Here is a 25,340-nt window from a genome sequence, read left to right on the forward strand (position 1 = left end):
AATCTGATTTGAGCTTCACAGTTAATGGTGAGGGAAGATGAAGGCACAATATGAAGCGCAAGGAAATTTTCAAAGCAAAGCACTGAAAGTGTGTATATCTGAAAATAAGACAGGGGTCCATAATGACATTCTGCTGAGGAAAAGCATGGAGAAAAGGAATTGTTCCCTACTCTGAGGCAATTCTGTTCCTTGTCAATGTAACATACCTGTAGTATTTAGACAGTTCACAAACTGCACTCACCTCTTTAGCCATATTCTGTCTATCTCTGCATCACCAGAAGTTTTACCTCCTTACAGCAATTGCTCCTCTTCCATCTACATATTGTTCTTGGCATGATCCTGATTCTCCCTCCTTATGGCATAGAGAAGTGATTTCCAAATAGTCCATTTTACATCTGGCTTAGCTCCCATCCTTACACCAAAGCAGTTACAAATGCTTTCACACTGCTGGTTTTCAGGATAATTGTCTCTAGCATTATCTTGGGACACGACAATGGATTTATGTTCCAGCTTGCAGGCAGAATGGGATCCGCCATTTCTCAGAGTGAAGGTCCCCAGCCTCTGAGTACAATGCTGTGCTCTTCGTGCATCTGGTCTTTAAACATAAGCTAAGGGAGAGTTAATGCAGAAATAAGTAAATAACAGATAAGTTGGCAGCTAAGGAGGTTGAGAGGGAATCTGGTTGAAACACAAGGCAAGACAGACAGAACCATCCCTCTACCAACAGTACACTTGAAGTGCTTTTTTTCAAAGCAACTCAAAGATTTTTTTGCATTTTTTGCAAGATGACTCTGAATAATGAGGATGGAGGAAAGCAATGAAATTCCATCTAATCCCAAGGTTTTATTTTTCTTGTTTATACCACTTGTTTTCTAAGATGAATACATTTAATCTTCATAAAATAGCTGTCAAGGTATTATATCCCAAAGATGCTGGTTTTGTTTGACTCTTACCTTGTGCTGTGAAGTGGTTAGCTGAGGAGTAATTCTATATTGCAAGTTATGGTTGTCTGTCTAGGAGAGTTAATCAATTAGCTTTCAAGGATGGTCTTGTGGTTAAAACAGAGGGCTGAATCTCAGGAGAATCTTGATCCAATTTTTAGGCCTATTTCCAATTTCGTGTGTGACCTTGGGCAAGTCATTTATTTTCTCTGTGCCTCCCTTCCCTAGACATCTGTTTACTCCCTCCCACATTTTGTTTGTCTTGTCTATCTGAATTATAAGAATTTCAAGACACAGAGCCATTTTTCATAAGGGGGGGCATTCATGCCATCTGCTACAGAATAATTTAGGCATCTAAGTGAGATGTCTTGAATATCTCTCCTGGAAGTGTTTATCTCTTTTCATTGCTCCTTGCCCTTGCAGGTGAGCAAATACTTTGACTACACCCCTAGTTTGTGAATGGTATCTGGTATCATCCTTGTGATATAATACTTTGCCCTACTCCTGATCAGGGACAGTCACTAATAGCTGGTTTGTGTGTGTCATGCCATTGACGATGGTGCAGCTGGGCTTTGCAGAACTGCCAAGAAGTGGGTTGTGGGTATTTATGAGAAATTTTACTAAAGATCAATGAGCCTCCTGAGAGGGGAGCATGAAAGTGCTGGCTTGAAAAATATTAAGCAAAGTAACGAACTCCAGTGTGACAGTAAAAACAGTAGCAGTGAGCAGATCAATGGGCTATGTCACTCATGCTTTATCTTCTACCCAGGTTGTAAATGCTCCATGGCAGTGGTTGTCTTTCCCTTGGTGTCTGTTCAGCACCTAGCACACCTGGGAATGACAATGACAGGGAAACCCAAAACTGGTGATTCTGATGATAATTATTTCAGTTGCCTATTGGTAACAACAAGAAGGATAGAGGCAACCAAAGGAAATTCTAGAAAACAAAGCTGAGATAATCTGTGTATGAGTTAAGCTGTTGGAGCTAGAGGATGAACACAAAGGGACCAACAGTTATGGTGGAAGACAAACTAATCTGGAAAAATATCTGTCAGTGTACTATATAAGGATACAGATGGAGAAGGTGTATGTCAGGGATGGAGAGGAGGATGTTGCCACAGTAAGGATGTGAGATGGCCATGGGCAGCAACTTTAGGCATTTGGCTAGAGTGGGGAGGTCGGTTTTTACAGCATACCCAATTGTCAATACAGTTTGTAAGCATTACTCCACTCCAACCAATAAGAAGTCATGCCACTAAAAATACACCCTCTCTCTGCTTAGTCAGCTGACTGGTTTTTAATATATGAGATACATATTCCATTTCAATGTACTATGTCTGCGAAACGAGGAAAATTTGAAAGAAAACTTCCAGTAGCACAAAGATTTGAGTCTAATGAGGTCCAATCTCTGTCAGAGTGGGGAATTGCCTCAGTTGCTACCATTAGCCTACTGTCCTCAAAATGCTGAAGTGGGCTTGGAGTATGCTAGTTCTAAAAATGTGTTCTTCATTTAGGCTTTTCATAATGTATAACAATGGAAAAGTAAAGAATTCATGCTCTTGCAATGATTTTCCACTTCCTGCATGCATGTCAGCTCAATTTGGTTTCCAATCCCTCCCTGCGCCCCCAGGCTGCTCCAGTGGCTGCCCTCACCAGGCTGTCAGGTGGAGTTAGGCTGCTCAGTACATTCCATTTGGCAGGTTGTGTTCCCTTCTGCACAAACTGTGTCCCCTTTTCCTGTCTCACATCTGAGAGATTCCATCACTCCTCACCACCCTTATCCACCTTTGCCAAGAAAAAAAAAAAGCCAACAACCTCCTGCTGTTCTCCACAAGGAGGTTTTCAATTCAGAGTCATAGACTCCTGCCTTGGGAAGTGGTAGATCAGTGGGCTTCCCCCAGTGACTTATAGGGCTAAGTGTCCTGCAGAGGAAGCCTACAAAACTTTTGGGACCACAGACCTAGCCTTTAGATAGCTGATATTAGGCAAAATCACAGAATCATGGAACGTTAGGGATTGGAAGGGACCTCAAAAGATCATCTAGTCCAATCCCCCTGCTGGAGCAGGAACATCTAGATGAGGTTACACAGGAAGGCGTCCAGGCGGGTTTTGAATGTCTCCAGAGTAGGAGACTCCACAACCTCCCTGGGCAGCCTGTTCCAGTGTCTGTCACCCTCACTGAGACAGAAAGACCTGCCTCCTTGCAGCCTAAAGTCCTTCTGCCCAGCCTCTCTTGCTCGCCTTACAGGGCCATGCAAGCTGAAGCATGGGCGTTGCTTTATTTGTATTCCTGTGTGATGTCTTGAGTGAGCCAGTTTGCTTCAAGTTTTCTTGCCAATATTTTTCCAGCTCACTTCTCTTAGCTTGTTTCATAAAGGACTCTTCACGAGGTTTGGAAGAAAAAAATGCTGAATTTAAAACCCAAGAGAAAACAAAAGTTTTCAGAATTTTCAAAACTACCAGACTACAGATTTGGGGGGAATTGTTATGGCAACTTTGGAAATCTGCCTGTTTTACTTTCCTGCTCACCTCATTTATTCTGTACCATTCCTGTCTGAGTACCTGACATACAAAATCAATAACAAACAGGTGAGGTTTTCAGAGATGTATTTGTATTGAAATCTCAAAGGTCACATCCAGGTGGGGTAATGAAGCATTTTATTAAATAACTGTTAAACAAACACTTTCCAGTCTTGCTATTTCTTCTTAGTGCAGTGCAGAACAGAGTCATGTGTCAAAAATACACAGAGTCAAAGAAATGGTATGACACTGCCTGAATTAAGTTGTTTCTCATGGCTAATTAGTGATGACTCAGCACCACACCAATAGGATTATATTGCCTCTTGTTGCAGAGATAACTTGGGCACTACCACTCCAGGAGTCACTTCATATCTGCAGCCTTGCTTGCTTCTCAAGAGAGCTAGGAGCCAGGGAGCTGGGTAGTCCTTACCATTACCTGCTCTTGCAAGCCTGGTTGCCTCCTTTGTGGGTACAGCCTCAAAGATCTTGTCCTTTTGAGAGGGTTTCAGCCTAGTGAATTAGTTTCCCCATGGAAACTAATTTGTGTTCGAAAATGATAGTGAAGCTCTCGCAACAGAACCAGGATGGTGGCTGTACCTTTCTAAGTGTGGCTGACTGCAGCAATTGGTAAGTAATATAGAAAGATGCTGTATATTTCAAAACCTTTAAGGAACATGTTGTGTCCGCTTTTTAGTTTTATTTCGCCTTTCTCCATAGCCCTACTGCTCCCTTCATCTTCACCTGAAGGTCTCAGAGAATCCCTACACCTCAGGAAACATCGCCAGCCGAGACACTGCCCCTAGTATTATCGTAGCTTCAGGTATGAAACATTTAAAGATTGCTTGTTTATGACATGCAAACACTAACAAAATCTTGAGTTTGTGATGGGTGTGGCAGGTGTTGACTGGATTGTGGGCTGTCACACTATCAGTATTGGGAAGGAATACAGGCTGTCAAATTGGAAGTCCTTGTGGACCTTCAACTTGTCATGTTTTAACGGAAACTGGTCTTCAAGACTGAGGAGATCACTTCTAGTTCTCCACTCCCATGAACATAAGATTAAAATCAGGGTGTTTCCTTTGATATGGAGGTATGTAGAGCTGTACAGATTGGATCTTTTACATATATTTTCTTCAAACTGAAAGTCCTTTCCCTTTCTCTCTCCATCCTCTCCCTTTCCCTCTTTCTTTTCCCAAAACTGGAAATTTTGTATTTGCAAAATGTAAATAAATACATCTACTCCCCTGATTTGCTAATTCTACTATTTCTTAGAGTGCTACATCACTAACCAATGCTCATTTTACAGGTAATATAGGCACTGAACTATCAGACACTGACATCAGCATGTTTGTTTCTTCTGATGCTGGGAACACTTGGAGACAGGTAAATGACACAGAATCACAGGTTTAAATAGTAATCATATGAAATTGTCATAAAAGTAGATTCTAACTGTCATTTAGTTTTTGTTTCTTTTGGTTCAGCGTAGCTTTTTGTGAATGTTTACAAAAGCATAATTTTCCCTTCCAAGAAGTAGAGATGCTCAAAGAAAAAGACTGAATATGTCATTAGACTTCTTGTAACAGAAAATTATTTTTATAATTCTACTCAGAGTTTGACTTCAGTTTAAACCTGTAGCAAAGTAAATAGATTAAAATATTAATACTAAGGGGAGAAAATGTGTTTCTGTTTCCTGTTGTACAACCCCTATAACAACCAAACCATTCTTCTCTCTGTCCATGATTATACTGTCCTGAGAATCAGCAGTTGACCTAGTCTATCCCTCACTTGTGTGGGACTCATTTCACCTAAGTTGAGTGGTCCAAAGTTCAGTATTCATATAAACTGATTATTTTGCCTTGCTCTTAAATTAATGGAGAAAAAGACAGAGTTCAGTTTATCTTGTTCCAAAGCTACCAGTCTTTCTATTAATTGTGGAAAGAGGCTGGATTATGAAGTTAAATCAAGTTCCTAATATCTAGCAGAACCCCACCTCTAAACAAAGCATTGCTACCCTTTAATGTGTTTATGCCCAGAACAGAAAATTCTATTATTCCTATTTTCTGGATGAGATATAAAGTCATAAAGAGAGTGACTTTCCTAGACTAACAAATGCTGCCATCTAAACTAGAGAGCAGATGTTTGCAGAAAGCCAATATAAAAGAGACACAGGAAAAGTATTTAAAAATATTTGGTATTCCAAGAGTCTAATTATTTTACAATATTTGACCAGCCCTCATTTGTCCATATACATCACTTACATGAGACAAGTCCAGGTATGTGCAAATGGAAGTTCTTTAAACAAAAAAAATCTCATCAAAAGGAGGGAAATTGTTGATCCTCACAAAAAATCATGTTTCTAATATTCTGTGAAGGAGAGGCAGAATGCAATTCCCAAGCATCTGGAAAAATAAAATAAACAAACAAACCAAAAAATAACAAAAAAAAAACACACACAAAACCCAACCCAACCAACCAGCCAACTTCCTTAACATATACCTGTTCTCTGTCATGAGTCATGATCATACGTAAATAACTATGATATTTCTTGATACTAAGGAAAAGAAATTTAAATATACTTTTTTTTTTTTTTTTTTTAATATAAGATCTTTGAGGAAGAGCACAGTGTTCTGTACCTGGACCAAGGTGGAGTACTGGTGGCCATGAAACACACATCTCTGCCTATTAGACACCTCTGGTAATAATGCTATCCTTGATAAATGTCTGCTGTCCCTGTTTTTAGATGCCGGGAAGCAGGCAGGCTGCATCCAGAGTTTTCTGTAGCTACAAGCTAGAAAATATCAGTTAAGATACTGGCAAATGTTAACTCAGGTAAAGCTAAGACATCCCGGCAATTCCAGCTTACATAGTTTCAGCTTGACCAGATCTGAGATATTGTCAATGTAATTCCGCATTGGTTTGGCTTCTTGAGTTTGGTTATTTATGTAATATGTATCTGGATTACAGCTTTGTCTTTTAGTAAGTTACCAAAATATTATTTATTTTCAAAATTATTGATTTACTTGTCTTCTATGTGGCAGGCAGCTGTTATGAACCAGAATTTCTTTGAATAGATTCAGGGTTATACAGCCAAAGGCAAAAGTGCTTTCACTTAGATCCACCTCTGAGAAGAATGCTGGTCAGAAGAGACAGAGCTCTTGTGCTGCATAAATCTAACCTCTGTAGAATGCCTTATGTTTGGAATCCAAAAATAAGATGCTCAAAATCACTTGTTTATTTTTTAAAAATCCTAGCCCTAGGTTACATTTTTACCTTAAAACATCAATCTCTAACGTAACTTTCTTAGTTTCTGCCACTTAAGTATTGGCCATGGGTAACAAGCATGATGCCAAACAACTTGATCAGTGCTCTGATTTATGATGCTTCTCAAAAAAAATAGTCATTTAAAGGACTAAAAATGCAGTATCCAAGAAGAGAAGCTGCTTTCCATACCTCCATAGGAACTGTAGTGGACTAGAGAATCTCCTCAGATGAAGTAGGAAGAGACTAAGGAAAGAAGATACTAAATTCTGCTTTCTCCACTAGGTTAAGTTTTGATGAAGGGAAATCTTGGAGCAAGTACAGTTTCACATCCCTCCCACTGTTTGTAGATGGAGTTTTAGGGGAACCTGGGGAGGAAACTCTTATCATGACGTAAGTGAGCATGCCATCATGCTGCTGTTGATGGGAACTGCACCGTAAATGTCTTATGAGGATTTTTCGTGACATAAGAGTGTTTCTGGTTGAGGACCAAACCAAGTGCTCTCTGAAGCTAGGAGTATGCAGTCTTCTTTTGCTAAATCATCAATGTTTATTTGTGATGTTATTAGGGGAATGACAATATGGCTCCTTGTAAACTGAAAAACATTATCACTTAGCTTATCAGCATGAAACCTGACTCCTCCAATTGAATGTGATTTAAAGCAGAGTTACTCTTGACAGATAAATATTTGAAAGAAAAATGAGGGGTATTTTTATAGCTGTGTTTTTGCTGCTACTCTATTTTTGCATGAGACAGAAAAATGAAGACATTCTTCTGTAAAAATGAATGACAAAATGTTGCCTGGAGGCTGACGTATGAAAAATTATGATTAGTTTCAATGTGTTATGCTGAGTTCTGCATGGTGCATAAATCTGGATTTACCCTGACAGATATTGTGACATTTTACCTGAGATCAAATTTGCAAAAATAGGAGGAAAATTTAATTTCTGTCTGTAAAAAATGGACTGACTTGTAATAAACAGAATATGTGTCTCGGAAACTAACCTGAGTTCATAGAGATGCATGAAGAATGATCTCTTCAGGTTCTGATTTTAATTTGAGAGGAAGGGATTCCCAAAGATCATAATTGAGATATCAAACTCCTGTAGGTATAACTGTCTCCAGACCCATGTTCTCTGTATAGTCATTTTGGGGATTGATATAAGTGGGAGGATCTTGATTCACAGAATATGCGCGACATGCAATTTTTAAGATTGTTGTAGGTATTAAGGAGCCTAAGTCGCATGTTCATCATGTCAGTTGAGTAAAAATGCACTCCTAAACAATAATCTCTGCTTGAAATCTGTGGGTGACTATACCTCTGTGACTATACACTCTGTAACTACGAGGCTCCATCTGGTGCTCTATTTTACTGTGTGCTTTTTCTGCTCTGTTCTGTAGAGTGTTTGGACACTTTAGCCACCGCTCAGAGTGGCAGCTGGTGAAAGTAGACTACAAGTCCATTTTTGATCGGAGGTGTGCAGAAGAGGACTACAGGCCCTGGCAACTCCATAGCCAGGTGAGAAGCAAGGAGTCTGGGATCTGACCTGAAGTAGCTAATGGTATTACAGTTAAATAACAGTGTGATCTGATGTCTTTTCCTCTTTCTTTAGGGTATCAGATTGTCCCTGACTGGATGGGTCTGTTTTGTTACATAGGTGTGTTGTACTCAGGTTGCACTCTGTGGGACCCAAAGGATGAACAGCTCCCTTTTGGCTTGTTCTGCAACTAATGAATTAGAGGCTGTGTTGAAGAAGAAATAGAGGTTTCAGTTTCCATGCAGGCAATTAGCTCAGACTTATCCAAAGCTGAGGAATGCAACAACAGCTGAAGCGCTGCTGCTGAAAGAGGCCTGAACTCCTTCAGTCTAACATCTCCCATCCAATTTCCCTGTCATTACCTCCATTTATTCCTCCATCCTTCTGCGTCCTCAAAGCCAGTATCTTAAGACCCTTCTAGTGCTCTCACACTTCTTTTTCCAGATTTCTACCCTCACACTTCCATTTCTTACTCACTTGCTTTCCTCCTTGTTCCATCTTTCTGAGCAGTGGTACTTCTGCTGGGGGTTGGGGAATGTTGGGCACCCATGCTCTGTCCTTTGCATCCTGATTGCAGCTGCTGCATCACTCCTGGAACCGTTGCTTAAGTGCCCAACAAGGTAACACACTTCACACAGTGCCTGTGCCTGCCTTGGGGCAGCTTCTCAGCTCTGCCAAGTTTGACACAGCAGCCTGTGTTATAGCAGGTTAGAATAAAATAGGGCCCAAATTCTGAGGTTTCATGAACACCACAGGCTCCACTGAAGTCTAAAGTAGTATGCCCATTTATATCATCAAAGGTTGTCTTTCTGTATATATCTTGCTGGGCAAGAATTTAATAATGAATATGAAACGAATGTAGCTTGACTCAGACTAGCAGCTCACACAAGGCACAACTCCACCCTAAAAATACCAGTTGCAGTTATGACATATATCGTTAGATGTTGAAAATCAGTACAGCTTCCTTGAAATTCAAGGAGGAACAGCATTTTACACCAGTTGCTATTCGGGCCCTTCTGTTTCATGGGCTAATCAAAGCCATGAAAAGTTTCCCCTTCCTGCAGTGATTTTAACAGCATGAAAAGTGAGACCCCACTGTATTTTGTTCTTTCTTGTGCTTGCATAAGCAAAAATGCCAAGGATTTTGCAGTATATCTTTGAGAATGTTGGCTTTGGAGCTTGCAGGACTATTTTAAGGAAAGCTGCTGTGGACTCTTGCCTTTTGATTTGCTTTCCATTGAAATTACAAGGCTGAGTCCTGTTCCCTAGATAGAAATATTTAGCAGGATGCTGAAGATAGCAGTGAAAAGACAAGGAAGTTTTAGCATCCACATAAGAAGTCAAACCCCGCAAAACCTGAACTCAGAGTCTGTGGAAAGTATTTACACAATACTAGTTTCTACTGAACAAAATTATTACCAAAGAAATAGGCCCTGCTCTGTGTCTCAGATTACAGAGGGATCAGACTGTGTTTTCAGTTGCTGTGATACCTGATCTATAAGTGAGAAATGGGCCTGAATCAATTGCTCATTGGCTTTGGAACAAATTCAGAGCTGAATCAAATACATAAGTAAGCTCAGATCATTTCTTATTGTGTATTGGAAAAGCTGTTTTGGTTTAAGTTAAAGCTTCAGTAGCTTTAACGAGTTCCTGTGTACTGACACGGCATTTGACTTCCCATCTTCTTTTCTTGAGTCACAGCTCCTATTACACAGGTTTGGAAAAGTGGAATGATACAAATAGCCTGGTGGGCGTCAGAGAAATATATTTTTGTTTTTGTTTCCAGGGAGAAGCTTGCATCATGGGAGCAAAAAGGATCTACAGGAAGCGCAAGTCGGAGAAGAAATGCATGCAAGGAAAATATGCTGGGGCTATGACCTCAGAGCCATGCGTGTGCACAGAGGCAGACTTTGACTGGTGAGCAATGGGCACAAGAACCATGTGCTTTCTATCACACCAATGCAGAGCTCACTAGAGAGCATGTAGCCTTGCAGAGAGTAGATATTTATAAACATCTAAGTGGCTAAATAGGTTGCTTCTTGATAGTAGGTATATCAAAAGAAAGAAAGGTGGAATAGATATCTGTAATTTGCTAAGGCTCCCACAAAAGTGATGCTCAACAGACCATTTTACAGGTGACATCTGAGCTCTAAGATAGAAGGTCCATTTAGCACATCTAACCTCATCATGATCAGGGGTGGCTGTGAACGTACTATGTATGTTTTACATTCAGTGTGCGGGGAAAAACAAACAAACGAACAAATACCCAGCAAAAACAACCTTAATACATACACACACGTGCAAAAGTAAATATTACAAAGTGAGCATTCAGCTTCTGGAAATCAAGTATCTAGGGAATTCCTGGGTTATTCATTATATCTGCACTGTCAGGTTTGATAGTGTCTAACAGACACCGCCCTCATGATTTATGTCAATCTTCTTCTGAAGCCTTTTCTTCTCTGCTGTATGATATAGGAAATAGAGTCCATTAGTGAATGGCATGATTAAAATGTTCAGCTTCTGGTTTCATTTCAAGATTCCTTTGATGCACAGCAATTTGCATGAAAAGGCAGGGAACCACATTATTGAAACTGGCTGTCACCTGTTTTCTTTAAGTCTGAGATAATCTTGAGTATCCTAGAAGAGAGAAATGGTGGCTCTTTGGCAGTGCTGATAAACCCACTTCGTGGCTCACGCAGCTAGATCTATGCCATGTTATTAATTAAATCCAGAAGTTGTAACATGTCATGAATATTTTGTTTCTTGCTATATAAGTTCACTCCAGGATGTTGAAAATGTACAGCCTTTCTCTTCTCACCCTTCCATAACGAGTACATATATTGATTTTGCTATGTAAAATCACAGAAGGCTTTTCCATGTGTCAAAAAAAAGGTAAATCCTCGTGCACCAAATAATAAAAAATTATGAGCATACTTGGGTATGGATTATCTTCATGTGGTTTCCTGATGATTTCCTCATCTTCCAGTGAGTTCTTTGTTAGGGAGAAGATACCTCAGTTCTGTGTGTAGTTCATCACATAGGTGCCCAAAGGTCTGAGGTTTCAGCTGTTTGACATATCTCTGGTAATGTAAAAAAGGTAGCAGCCAACAAGAAAAAAAAAGCAACAAATCCCTGTAGATTTTGACTTTCCTGTTGAGCATGCATTACAAAGCTGTGTCAGGCTTGTGCCCAGGCTCAAGAAAATAACTGCTGGGATTGACTCACAGTCAATCTGTTAGTGGTTAAATCCCTTACGCTTGTAAGGAACATGCACTCACAAAACACTTCTGATAAAAATATGCTTTCCTTTCGGAACTACACTCTCTCTGAGAATGTATGTTTTTATTTCATTAAAATCGGTTGTGTGGCTTGCTACTACAAAACTAGGTACAGGAGTACTACAGTGGCATTTGCTGGGGGAAACAGGTTTTTATTTCTTTTACATTCACTTTGAGTAAACTTTCTCCAAAAGGTCTGCTGGGTTGTAAGAGAATCTCTAAGAAAGCTTGGATGTCTGGGAATCCATGACAGACATCTGCAGGTCACATGCATCAACAAGACCCCTCCAATTTGTTAGAAGAGGCAGAATTAGAACTTTAGTAACATCATTTTGTTAAAAGTAGCCTAAGAGTAATAACCTTAAAAATATTGCAGATCTGTGTGCTCAGCTGACTGATAAAAAGCCTTCCTGACCTAATAGGGCCTTCCTTCTCCTGATGGAATCAGTTCTGGTTTAGAGCAGACTGTCATGATCCCCTGCAATTCCCTCTGAGCTCTTGTTATTCATATAGTCCTCAGATCTGAAGTTTTACTTGATCCATTTCAGCTTCCTTTCACACCACCTCTGAGGAATAAAGACTGAAGTGTGCCTTTAAGCATCCATTTCAGAAATATTTACCAGCATTATTCATCACTTATTAATCTACTTAATAAAGTCAGGAGCATAGTTTTACATAGATTTGGCAGAGAAGGACAGAAAAACCATAGGGAACAGAAGACAGAGATTTATTAAGGAAGGAGAAAAGAGATGGCGAGAAAAAAACAATTCTGCTGGCTCTACCAAATTCCTCAGCTTGGTTTTATTGTGCTAAGAAAGGCGAAGCTGCTGCTGCGCTGTAGCGTTCAGTGCCTGCCTTGTTGAACACTGCACTGAACTTCACTGTCCATACACCTGGCAGAAGTTGATCTGAAAAGTCATTTGGAGGAAAATGAGTGAATGAATTCTCGCTGTGAAAGGATGTCCTCTGTGGGGCCCTTCCTGCAAAAGGAAGAAGTGTTTTCACCATCCTCATCAACAACATTTCAGCAGTGCTTTTGAATTCTCTATTTCCCTTTTTGCTGGGCAAGGCTCTTAGTTGAAGGAGATTAAAGGAGACATCTATCCCCCAGGCAGGGAGAAGCCCCTTAGCTGACTGTACTTGATTTTGCAATATTGAAATAAACTGGGTGTCTTTTTGTATTAACATCATTGGTTACAGGACCCAGACATGTATACAGAATTAAAGGCAACAATTATCCCTGCCCAAATCAGAGTAGGACTTTTTTTTTTGCTATTTGAACACTGAATTTGTATCGAGAAAAATTTATTACCTAAGCTTGCCAAAGCTTGGAATAAAATAAAATTATCTGTATGGTTAGAAAAAGTGAAAAAAACAAACCTACACAAAAAGTGTTATTGCTGTTAATCCTGAGAGTGTCTTTTTATCAGTTCAGGGAAAAAAATGGTGGTTATAAAAGGCATAAAGATTTTATAATATTTTTTTTCTCCTGGTAATAGCATAGAACTCCAGGTTCGTTTCAAATTTGTATTCAGCCTGTGGTAGCTCTTCCTCAGAGAAAACGGCACAGTTGTTTATTGTTTTACACAGCAACGAAACTGAGTGACATTCGAGATGACTGTAGTTTCTCCAGCCTTTGGAACCTCAGCTCTTCTGACAGCGGGCATCTCTTCTCAGGGGCTAGAACCTAAACTAGCTGGGACGGGGTTGGTGCTGCTGGTGGTAGTTCTGGGTGCAGGGGCTCAGGCTCACAGCCAGAGGGCAACAACGCTTCAGGAATAGGAGGAGTGGAACTCGGCAAAGCCCTCGGCACATCTGTCCTAGCAACGGCCTAGAAACGAGATTCTCCTTCTTCATTTAATTGATTTGGGTAAATGGATGACACCGTTACTTGTGTGTTATTAAAGCATTAATTTACCCGGTTTCTTTACACTGTGTTCCTTCCTGCCGTTTGAACGTTATTACGGCAATATCTCTTCGGTAGAATCGTCTACTAGACGCAGATGGAAATCTTCGGTGATGTTTATCCTTCAGCTACCTGTCTCCCAGGTGCTTTAATAGAAGCTTTGACTCAAGTGTTGTACTGTCAGTTCTTCCTTTGAGAACCCACTGTCATTAATACCGAGGGCTTCTCCTGTCGTTATTCTCCTATCTCACACCTTCCTGGGAAGTACATGCATGTTGATGCTGGTGCTAGTGACTTTGCAATTAAGAATCAGGCCTATTTATTTCATTGATGATATCAGCAAGGATCAGGCTCAGCCTTATTATTTTTTTTTGTTGTCTGGCACTTAAATTGCAGACCTGCCTGCCAGGTTTAGTTCTTATGCTAAAACATCAGAGTCCTGTGTCATGAGAAACTGTCCTGACAAACTGCAGGGAGGCAAAAGGCAGATATTGAATGTGGTTGGACTCTGTTGTCTTCATGTGTTACCCACCTATTAGTTCAGACGATCATGCAAGTGCTAATTCTGAAATACACATACATTTGCACCCTTGGGTTAATTAACTTAGCTTTATCATTGAGATAGGCTTTGTTAACTAATTAACAGTAATTTTTAACAAATTTTCAGTTCGTTTGGAATGCTTGTAGAAAAGGCAGATTCACTATGCAAAGTCTACAGTGCATCTCTATATCTTCAGAGACCTAGATATCTACTGGGCATGGATTTACTGCAAAGATTCTGGGGATTTTAGATTCCTTCTTAACACAAGCTGATACAGCATGTACTCAAATACTGTGGTGCAGTTATAATCATATGGCTTTACAGATCCGTAACACAAACTGCAGCTGAATCCATCCTTCTCTGAGATAAATCCCATGTCAGATCCCATAGTACTGGGAAGGAAGCACCTCTCCCCTGTACTTATACCATGCTTCAGTATTAGACAGTAACATTAAGTGGAAAAAAAAAGGGGGGGGGGGGGGTGTGGTAAGATATTACCATGGCTGTGGCCACAGTTAATTGTTTCCACAAAGGCTTTTGAAAACTGTAGAACAAAGGTGACTGTAATCGCAGATACCTCAGTTCCACCCCAATTCATGTTTGAAAAGTTTGCAAAGCACAGCATACAAAACCACAAGTAACACTTTCAGTTTCTGGCATAGCTGACCTTCAGGTGAAGCTGTTAGCATCAAGAAAATCCTGTGGTTACGCGTTAAGTCAGGTCCTGATTTTTAGAAGGCATGAGTATGGCAATCATATGACACTCATATGGCAGTGGTTTTTAATAATTTTGCATGGATTTACAGTTCCTCCAAGACAATACGTTTGTCAGGTCTGTGTTCAAACTATAAACTTCCTTAAGGGATTTATTTTCCCTTTATTACCTGTACTGCAAATAATCTGAGACAGGGGAATTCACTGTGAGCTTTGAGTGGGGATACAGAGCTTCTGGAATGAATTTGTATGTGTCTCTAGTTGCAGAGAAAGACTTGCAATCCTACTTGACTAAGACAAAGGGGATTCCAGTTTAAACCAGTAAAGGTGGTTAGGGTGATGATGATGATGATGATAAGCTGCTTCATACTGATAAAACAATCCCTGCTGGTAAATGCTCCACTCTTTTTTGATAGGTACATTATCTATTTCACCCAAGTTCTTTTCAGGCAGGCACAAAATATCATCAATATATGCAAATTCCAATTCCCAATTACCAGGCGATGACTCGGCTAGCTGATTGCAGTCTGAGGCTGATGCCTTCCCTGTCTCCAGATTTTGCTATACTGGCTCATGCTATGGCAATCCAACTGATGCTAATGCTTGTTGATTGCTGCAAAGCCTGTTGTGCCAAATTGTAGGCAGCAATTTGTTGTCGACATCAGTGTTCTGCGAGCACCAGCCTGTAGCCAAGGAATTCATTAGATTTCAAGACTGCAGAGGTGAATGGGTGGCTGATGCATCTGTAGAGAGATGTGGAACAGCAATTCATGTCATTTACTGGGATGATATTTCTGTAGGGCCTTAATGAGCCGGACGATTTGCAAGCCTGAAAATGGCACTATGAAACTTCGGTGCTTAGAACTATTCCTGCCGTGGAAAATCCTATCATTTCATTCCCCTGACTTTCGGAAATACAATCCAAGTATAGTGAAACCTAGTTAAGTCAAGCTTTACTTGTCCTCATGTGCAGGTACTAATATGAACCAAAATATGGTATGAGTCTAAATGCATGTATAGTAAGAAATCCCAAGCTGATACTACTGTATCAAATTGGACTGTGGGTACTGATCCTGTCTGAGGCAGATTTCACTGTATTATTTTGTTTTGTTTTCACCTAACTGTTTACAGAACATTGTGTGTGTATGGTGTTACAGCTTTTTAATGAGTGATAGGAATACAGCACTGCGAAGTGTTGACAAAGGAATTACAAAATTAAAGGAGTCCCACTTGTATATAAATATTTGTTTTCTCTAAGCAAATCAGAATGGTATTTTGCATTATGAAGTGTATTCTGCAGCTATAGTGTTCTTATTCCAGCAAGGATGATTAGAGAAGCACATGGCAGTGGGACAATAGGCTGGCTGATGCTTCCAAAGCAATTAAGCAACATTCAGTCACTACATTTGAGTAAATAGATTGATGAAAATTCAATCAAAAAACTGAGGAAAAAGACTATTTAGGTCATCTACTTCAATGCTGCTTCCTATACTGTGTTCTCAATTACTTGTTGCAGAGATCCCAAGCACCACAGCTGCCAAGATGTTCATTTGAAATGGTCATGCAGTCTAATGGGTGTTTAGGAGTTTTCCCAAGTGATATTCAGCTTTAATTTTCTTTTGCTTAACATCATCTTTTTAATTTCTCCTTATTTAGATTATGTCAAAACATTTTTCTTCCTGATTCAGAGGGAAAAATTGCAGGCAGATGTAAAAAAAACAACAAAATTCTTCTTAATGTCCTGCTTTTGATAATAAATATTAGAAATTTAACAAAACAAATTGGAAAATATTGTCTCTCTTTTTTTTTGATCTCATATAGTACATCAATATCAGTCTGCTTGAAATTGTTTAATAGTGATTCATTACTTTTTTGTTTTAAGGCATCACGCTTGGGTCCAGAAAGAAAAAGACATTTGAAAAAAAGTCTTCATAACGTTAAATATTCTTCTTGTTGTTAATATTATTCTACAAAAGGTCATTGATTGCACTGCTGACCCTTAGGAGCTGCTGAATCCAGTAGCCTGATAGAGGTGAGGCTGCTGCAGCTCCATGTCCCCTGACCCAGGAGTAGCAAGGCTCAGTGTTTGTCCCTGCTGTGGCACGTGTGTTCATCTATGTGCAGTACATACACACATACTTACACACCTGGTGACTCATATTAGCACAAACAGAAAGTGCATCACTCACACAAATGCCAGTTGCCTCATGCTGTTTCTCCTTCTGGTTCATCAACATGAAATCCCATTTGTGGAAAATACGTGTGCTGTAAACATACAATATTGATCCCACCAGAACCTAGCCTTGGACACCCGCATCTGTCCAGTATCTGTCCCCTGAATGCCTTGTCTCCCCAGTTGCTGACAACTGCATGTCACCATTTGCCTTGTGCATAGACATATGCACATGTAACAGGTCTCCTCACGAGCAGGTCTAGGCCTATATGTGTTTACACCAGTAGCTATTCCTCCAGACCTCTTGGTCTTTCCAGTAACCAATTGTCAGAACTAGTATGCAGCCCAGACTTATGACCACATCAGCACCTAGCTCCCAATCTCTTAGCCTAGTCACTGACTTGTCTACCTTGGTGGTCACCACACAGTATGCACACGCTTCAGTCACTCCAGTTGCTGATAATGCGGGCACATGGACGCCTGTGACTGTGCCCAGTTGCTGACACTTAAGCCACCACACACACACGCAGAACAGATAGCCACTCACCCAGGAAAACAGAAATGGAGATGCCAGATTCTCTCTCCTGACATAATGGGCCTCATATCCCTGTGTGAAGTAACTCCACCCAGGGATCTGCAAAGGGATCTTGGGGAGATCCACTGCTGTTGACAATCTCATAGGTCTCACTCTGGTCACGGGCTGATAGCTTTCTTGTGACAGCCCTGGGAGAAGCTGGGAAGAGGCTCCACTGGCTCGGACCAGGTTATTAAGGTTCTTCTGCTGCCTGTTTTTCCTCTCTGCTTCTTTACATGTACAGAGATGAGCCTTTAATCACATAATCTATTGTTGCCCTAATCCTCCTTTTTTAGAATATCAGGCTACTTGATACCAAGACATTAAAGATAGGTGAAAAGGTGCTTGCAAAGAAACGCCTTTTTAAGATAAAGGATCATGTTGCAACTGGAATATTAGAATGGAAATGGTGCACTCTGTACTTCTGTTCTCAGAAATGACATCCCAATCACTTCTCTGTTATGGCTATGGAGAAAGCTAGTAAATGGAAAAAGAATGTTTTTCCAACCAAACAGTCCTCATTACTCAAGGGCTGGAGAGTAAATCCACATGTGAATGAAATACTGATTAAAGGGGTATTTTTGTTTATTTGTTCCACAATAACAATTCTTATAGAGTTTTTGTTTACCTGGAATCAAAACCAGTTTGAACTGTTGTTTGTTTTTAGTGGAACAAAATAAAATTTAGTTGTAGCTAAACCCAAATTGAGAAAAGAAGATTACTGTTTGACTCATTGTTTCTAACACATGAGTTTTAGTAGCATTTCCTCTTCCAAACAAAAACAGAATTGAAGATCATGGCCTTCCCTTCCGTTATCAAATATACTGTTAATGCCTTCAGCCAAGAGCTCTCTCAGAGCTGTAAATTTTCCTTCACAGCTCATGTGATATAGTTTCCAAATACAATTAACCGTTTAGCACTTCAGTTTTCTAAGATATGACTGAGACGGCAGTGATTGAACTTAGCTTGTATCTCTAGCTTTTATTATTATATATTTCTGTCTAGAACTGAACCTGAGAAGCACTGTTAGACTGCAGAGAGAGAACAGATAATGCAATAGCTCATGAACTACCTGTTCTCATTCTGCTTATTTATACTGTATGCAAGGTAACTCTGCTCCCCAAAAAAGCTAAAGTAGGATGAAGAATCTGACATTAAATCAATTAAAAAAAACCAGAAATTCTATTAATCAGACTGAGGAAAATCAGAACTTTTATCAAATGAAGAAAGTATGAGCTAATACCTGTATTTGCTTTCTTGTTTGTTTTTGTTTGCTTGTTTTTATGTCACTGTTTCTTTTAATCCTAAAACAGTGATTATGGATATGAACGTCACAGCAATGGGCAGTGTTTACCAGCTTTCTGGTATAACCCATCTTCCTTGTCAAAAGACTGTAGCCTTGGACAGAGTTATCTCAACAGCACTGGGTAAGTGGCACACCAGACTTTTTCCAGCTAGACCACCCATATGGACTTTAACCCAATGAAAACTACAGATTGCATTTACTGTAAGTGTCTCAAAGCTGGCTAAAGCCCTTGGGACCTCTTCTTCATTGAGTTTGTTACTGTGCACAGTCTGGCCCTCCACATTTCCACCATGTATAGTCCAGACCTTTCCCTGAAAAAGGATGCCTTAAAGAAACTTTGGGCAAAATCTCTAAGTCAAAGCCCAAGTAAGTAAAGTCTCTGAAAATACTCCTATTTCAATAGAAATCATGTGGTATCACGTGGGGCAGAAAAGGTGAAAAACAAGTCAGAAGAAAGAAATTAAACTGATATATATGTGAACAGGAGCAATAGATGGGCAGCTAGCCCAGATGCTGATTATTCTTTTGCCCTCTTTCAAGTCAACAGAAAATGTAATTTAAGTAAAGATACTGACCTTAAACTTCATTTCTGATGCAAGCAATTAAAGAAAACAAATGAATCCAAGTTGTCTTTTGGCATTTTATAGACTCAAAGAGAGGCAGAATCTATTGTGTTTTTTTTTTTTTTTTCTTCAGTTGTCTCATTTCTGTAGCTCTGGAGAGTTTCACCTGTAGAGACAGTTGCCTCACATCTGTTGAGGGGTGAATAGCATGTGAGAAAAGTTGTTTAACTATTCCTAACTGTGTAACAATTGAAGGGAATTCCCTACTATGTACGTATATAATATATTTTTAACTTTATAGGTATTAAACATGTATCATAGATCATCATATAAATTAATGTTTTATGCAGTTTATTAATGTGTCGAATACAGGTGTGCTATGCAGGAAAACATTGCATGTGATTAACACCACTATTAGGTACTTGTATGTTAGGCATATGATGAAAGCTTGGCTGAGTCAAATGCTAAAATATATCTAAGAATACATTTTCTTCCAATCTCCTGAGTCTAAAGAAACCTCAAAAATCTCCTCTTTCCAGTTAATACTGTTGTCCTCCCTGTCTGCATATTACACAGACTTCTCTTTCACTTTGCAGATACCGGAAAGTTGTTTCTAATAACTGCACGGATGGTGTGAGGGAACGGTACACAGCAAAACCCCAGCAATGTCCCAGCAAAGCCCCCCAGGGCCTTCGCATACTCACATCTGATGGCAAACTGACAGCTGAGCAGGGACACAACGTCACTTTCCTGGTGCAGCTGGAAGAGGTAGGCTCTATTTTTATGTTGCATCCCTGGCCCCATGGGTGTGTTTGAGCCTGAATTATGTCAGATAAAGTTTGCAAAGTGGTGAAGAGGTGAACCAAGAAAGTGTGGGATAAAGTCAGTCAGCTCCATGCTGGAGCTTGCTATAAAATGTAATGGTGATATATGGGGTTGGTGGAACTGGAAGAGTATTGTGGTGCATACGGCAGTAGCCGGGAAAAGTTGATAAAAACTGGGAACTGATTTGGTCTGGGAATTTCACAGTAGAAGTGGAGAGTGCAGCTTTGAATCTTGATCCCCACCCATAAGTGTGCTTTTGATTTCTTGCTTCGTTTGAAGCTGAAGTTCCACTTTCAGTTGCCATTGCCTTTCAACCAAACATGGCTAAAAGTAATGTGAAGATCTGGCCCCATCACACAAGTTGGTACCAATTGTTTAGGCGTTTGTGGATGAGATCTCCAGATAAGAGCAGCATTAAGTCTAAAATTGCTTGCAAATGTGAAACCGATTCAGATTCTCATCAGAACCTGTGTTTTTGTTACATCTGTAACTAACTTGGTATTTCACTATTCTGCTCCCTACATTTCAGAAAAAAAAAATACTTTGAATCTTTTTGTCTGTTTTTAATTTTAAGTACTCATTTATCCATGTTTAGTTGTAGGGTCCCGCATAATAAAATTCACAAAGTATCTATTTTCTCTTTTTCCCTGGTCCAGTTTGATTTCTTTACACTTCTACCATTTTTTTCTGTGTAGATGGCCAATAAATCCTAAAACATCTATGCCCTTATACTGGGGCACAATGGACATCCCTTTACAGCTTAGACCATTCATGGAAATTACTTCTGATCCTCTCCATAATAAATGTCATGTGTAGTGAGGAAAGAGAAATGAGGATGACCTCTGGAGCTGAGTTTTATAGGGCATGTGTTGGGCTTTTTACATCTTTATTATTGATGCTTTCCCCAGCAAACAGGTGACTTGATTTGTAAAGGCAAAAACATACAATAAATCATATCTAACCTGAAGCAATTGTTTGACCTGAATGTTCATTTTCTCCTAAATGTGGTCACTTTATTTCAGTAGTGACAGGCATACAGTGTTGCTACTGTAGATGCTGTCATAACAGTATAAACATAGAATTTCATCTGGATAAGTTATTTATTTCTGTGTTTAAAGATTAAGAATAAAAAGTCCAAAACAAGATTCAAAGTCTTCAGGCTTATATACCCCCAAAAAAGTGTTCATTGTATCACCTTTCTGGTCTCAGCAAAGTTTTAAAATGGATTGAGAGAAGGAGTTGTGCAGTCTGAGAAGTCAGTCACGAAACTACCAAAGAATTATGCCAATAGTCTGAGGAAGAGACAATCATCCACAGTGTGGAAAACTCAGGACAAATGTCCTGCTCTTCCTTCTGTGTGTGCTTCAGCTTACATATCTTATAAGAATACCCCTGGCACTCTATCATTTGGGGTCTGCTGTGAATTGTTCTGTCTTTGCTATTGATTCTGATCTTTTTGATAGCCCTTCTTCAGTATTCAGCAGAGTAAGGAAGCAACACCTTTTCCATTAGGAGATGTCTTTCTCATGCTGTGTAACAGGGAGTACATAAAGCATGTTTGAGTGAGTGAGTCAGCTTCTGAGGAGATCTAAAAGGGGCTCTTCTTTCAGTCTATCTGGTAAGGAAGAGGTTAGGAACTGCTCTGAGGGCTGAAAGTGTATTGCTCAACCTTCAGCCTTTCTAATTACTCTCCCTGCTAGATGAATCTTGACCTCCTGCTCCTAGATTTGTCAATATAAAGAGTTTACAGAGCAACCAACAAAACTTTTGGGTGAATCGGACCCAATCTGACAAAGACTTCAGGCTGATATTGCAGCAAAAGAAATATTCAACGAAGAAGAAAATGTGTTCTATTCAACCATTGCCCTCTGGAATGGTGGTCAATATTTTTAAGTGCTTCAGCCTGGTGGGAAATCTTTCTTTAGTTTGTGTCAAACTTGGTATCTTTTAGGATGTGAAAAAAACGGTGTCCTTTGCTTGTATTATGGTCCCCTTGCATCTTTAACATCTCCCGTATCCCTCTCAGACAGGGGTTCCATAGACTGCAGCCTCCCAGATCTCTTTGTTCATGCTTATATTCTACTTGGCCTGCAGGAAAAAAATTAAAAAAAAAAAAAAAGGAGAGAGAGAAGCTGGTGAGCCAAGGTGCAAGAGTTTGTTTGAGATTTGTACTCCTAGTATCATTCTAGGGCTTTCTGCTTCACCTAAGGTCCCACTTGGGTCTGCAAAGAAGAACGAACTGCAGAGGCCAGCTCACTGCAGGCCCTGAAAAGTGACTGTATCTCTGTAGTGAAGGCATTTGCTAAGAAGGGAGGGAGAAGCAAATGGTGGCAGTAAAAAACTGGTTTTCGCTCAGGTTTGGGAATCAAGGGCAGGGACCACAGCACAAAGGTTTATTGTAGAGCCTGCTTGTGCCTGTGGTGATGCTAAGGGCCAGGATTGTGTCATTCAAACAATGACACAAGGTCAGCAAAAGATGTCCGAGGAGAAAAACAAGGACAAGTCATTCAGAAGTGTTCTTCTATTGAAAAAGACACAGAAAGAAAATAATCACTGAAGTCAGTGCAAGCAAAAAGGGGGCAGGTACCAGAATCAGCAGTGTGCAGAGAATTGCTGATTTCTGAGAGCTAGGATTCTGGCCCAGTTTCTCCAACCCCGAGTCACAAGAAATTTTCTTGTGAGGTGTATATATATCTGGCAGCACATAAATATAATTAGAAGTAGTAACAACCAGAAACTCATATTTAAATGATTGGAATGCATTCCAAAATGGTGTAACTTTCCTGTCACCTTTTAGGTTTTCTGATTGACTTCTTAAAAACCATTTGAAAAGTCACCTTGTACTTTTAATAACTTTGGATAGGTTTGTCCAGGTTAGTTCTCCTATTAATCTCAGTACAATCATATTTATATTCTTAGTAGGTGACAACAGCCAAAAAACATCAATATTTCCTTATATAATTAGCATGTGTCCCATTGTACAAAGCATCATAGAAGTGGTTAATAAGCAGAGCACCATACTTATGCTGGTGATTTTGCTCTTAAATTTTCATTAAGCAAAGCAGAATAACAACAGCATCTCTGTCACTAAATACCAGCACAGGAGAAAACTGGTTATGCTTAAAACCAAATTCTCCCAGTGCTGCAAAATTCTGCCAGTTTTAAGGTTAATTCTTTGGCCTGGCCTGGGCTGTATGTACAGGCCCATGGCTTATACCTCTCTCACTGCAGCATTCACAACAGAGTTGTTTCTCAACCTACACAACCCAAATCCTCACTTTCTTTTTCTACAGCAACAAAAGAAACCTAAGACCAAAAATTACAGAGCCATTTTTGCTACTGAAGTTCTTGAACCCAATGTCCCTGACATATTTTGCTGCTCTGTTGTAGAAAATAGAGGAATTTTATTAAGTGGATGTTGTTTCTGAGTGCCTTCCTCATCACATGGTTGTGTGGATCTCTCGCCTGTCAGAAACCCAATTGTTATTTGTGTGTTTGAGTTATTTGTAGGAACATCAGACACTTGTGCTTGCTGTACTGCTTTGGCAGAGACACTGAAAGCTGCAGCCTCCAGAACAACACTGTTCAACACAATGGCTTTCAAACTTGTTTCATCTGATTGTTCATACATCTTTGCTGGGGAATTGGATGGTAAAGACATTCAGGGCAGAAAGGTTCAGGGCTTTGGCTGTTTCATTACAGATAATTCACAGAGAAACTGCCTCCTCTAATTTATTTTCTGTCTTGATAAAATGACAGCCAAAAGTCTTTGACATTCCGGGGCTGCCTCAGTTCTCACTTGACAAAGTCACTCCACTGGGAGTAGATTTTGGCTTGCTTTTGACTACTTGCTGCTGCTGTATGATGTTTGGATTAGACTAATGTGTGAGGAAAGCTCATTTGTTCCTACAGTTCAAGCCATGGGCTAGAATTCAGGCTATCTGAACTCATTCCTGAACCACACTCTGACCTCCTTCTGCATGGCCTTGAGTAAGAAACTTAGCCTTTCTTCTTTTTTTACTGCCTCATTTGAAAATAGATCTTTGCTTTCTCTCTCATGCATCCCGTGCCTTTCATTTATGTGTTTAATGTTCAGAAGGCCAGAGAACTCTCTCTCACCATGTGAATATACAAATGGAATTGAATTTCCTAAAGACCACTATGGTTTTCTCTAATGACAGTGTTAATAAATAGCTGTACAAGGTACATAGTGTCTCAAGTATATTTAATGAGCTTGGGGACCCTGCTTGGGGGACATTACTATTAGCATTTCCCACCTCAGCACTGTTGTTTGGTGCAATTCGGAATTCAGCTCAGCTGAAGTCTCTGGAGATGAGCTTAGCATTTGGATTGTTTTGATTGTCGATGTACCCAAATCAAAGTTGCAAAGCTAGTAGTACTTAAAACCACAGTCTCTATTTTTTTTTGTGGTATCCTATTGTGTTCTCCCTTTGATATCACAAGTTAGTTAGTAATAACTACAGAAATATGAAACCTTCATCCTAACTTTCACTGTACGTGCTGAATCATGGCTGTTTATCCTACTAACACCACCACATTCCTGTTAACACACAGATGAAAGATCAGTACATCCCCACTCCCATACCACTGTCATCTGAATTATAATTGCATTTTCTGTGTCACTGATGATGAAAAAGCTGGTTGGGAGAAATCAGAGCCTTTCATGCATTTTTAAATCCACTGCTGAAATTCCACACAAATGTATGAAAGTTGACCTCGCCTTCATGATGACACGCAGCACTACAGTCTTTCAATGCACCCCCAGTCACACCAGTTTAATTATTCTGCATAATCCTGAAACACTATAGTTACTGATTCCTGTGGAGCACAGAAGATTTGCTCCTGTAGAAAAAACTCATAAGTGAGTCGAGCTGGCACAAGTGACAGGTGGAATGAATAGCTCAGTTAGTACAGTTAACTGTTTTGGTCTAGAGAATGAAGCACATGTGAAAAGTATCAAGCTATTTACTTTGATAAGGGACATATATCTTTTCAGTTTCTGATTTTAAAAAGTTAAGAACATCTCTGAAAGCAGGAATTTACACAGGAAAGCATGTTTTTTGGTACTTGATCAAGTTGGACTTAAATATCTTTGTAAATGAAGCATATGCTTCAAACAGACCTAGAATAAATGTGGCCCAAGTGCAGAGATACTCTGTTGCAACAGAGATATCCTTGATG

The 25,340-nt window shown here is 39.8% G+C and overlaps 1 protein-coding gene across 4 annotated transcripts in view; it reads left to right on the forward strand.

The window, feature by feature from the left end:
• SORCS1 (sortilin related VPS10 domain containing receptor 1) overlaps positions 1 to 25,340 on the forward strand; it is a 285,482-nt gene that overhangs the window by 224,190 nt on the left and 35,952 nt on the right. For all 4 annotated transcript variants that reach the window (XM_065067076.1, XM_065067077.1, XM_065067078.1 and 1 more), the window contains exons 11-18: positions 4,179 to 4,281; positions 4,768 to 4,844; positions 6,065 to 6,156; positions 7,005 to 7,112; positions 8,122 to 8,239; positions 10,045 to 10,175; positions 18,758 to 18,871; positions 19,910 to 20,081. In XM_065067076.1, the coding sequence (XP_064923148.1) occupies positions 4,179 to 4,281; positions 4,768 to 4,844; positions 6,065 to 6,156; positions 7,005 to 7,112; positions 8,122 to 8,239; positions 10,045 to 10,175; positions 18,758 to 18,871; positions 19,910 to 20,081 (915 nt within the window). The remainder of the gene's footprint in view (positions 1 to 4,178; positions 4,282 to 4,767; positions 4,845 to 6,064; positions 6,157 to 7,004; positions 7,113 to 8,121; positions 8,240 to 10,044; positions 10,176 to 18,757; positions 18,872 to 19,909; positions 20,082 to 25,340) is intronic.

This window comes from Columba livia, chromosome 6 (genome assembly GCF_036013475.1).
Source record: "Columba livia isolate bColLiv1 breed racing homer chromosome 6, bColLiv1.pat.W.v2, whole genome shotgun sequence".
Lineage (NCBI taxonomy): Eukaryota > Metazoa > Chordata > Aves > Columbiformes > Columbidae > Columba > Columba livia.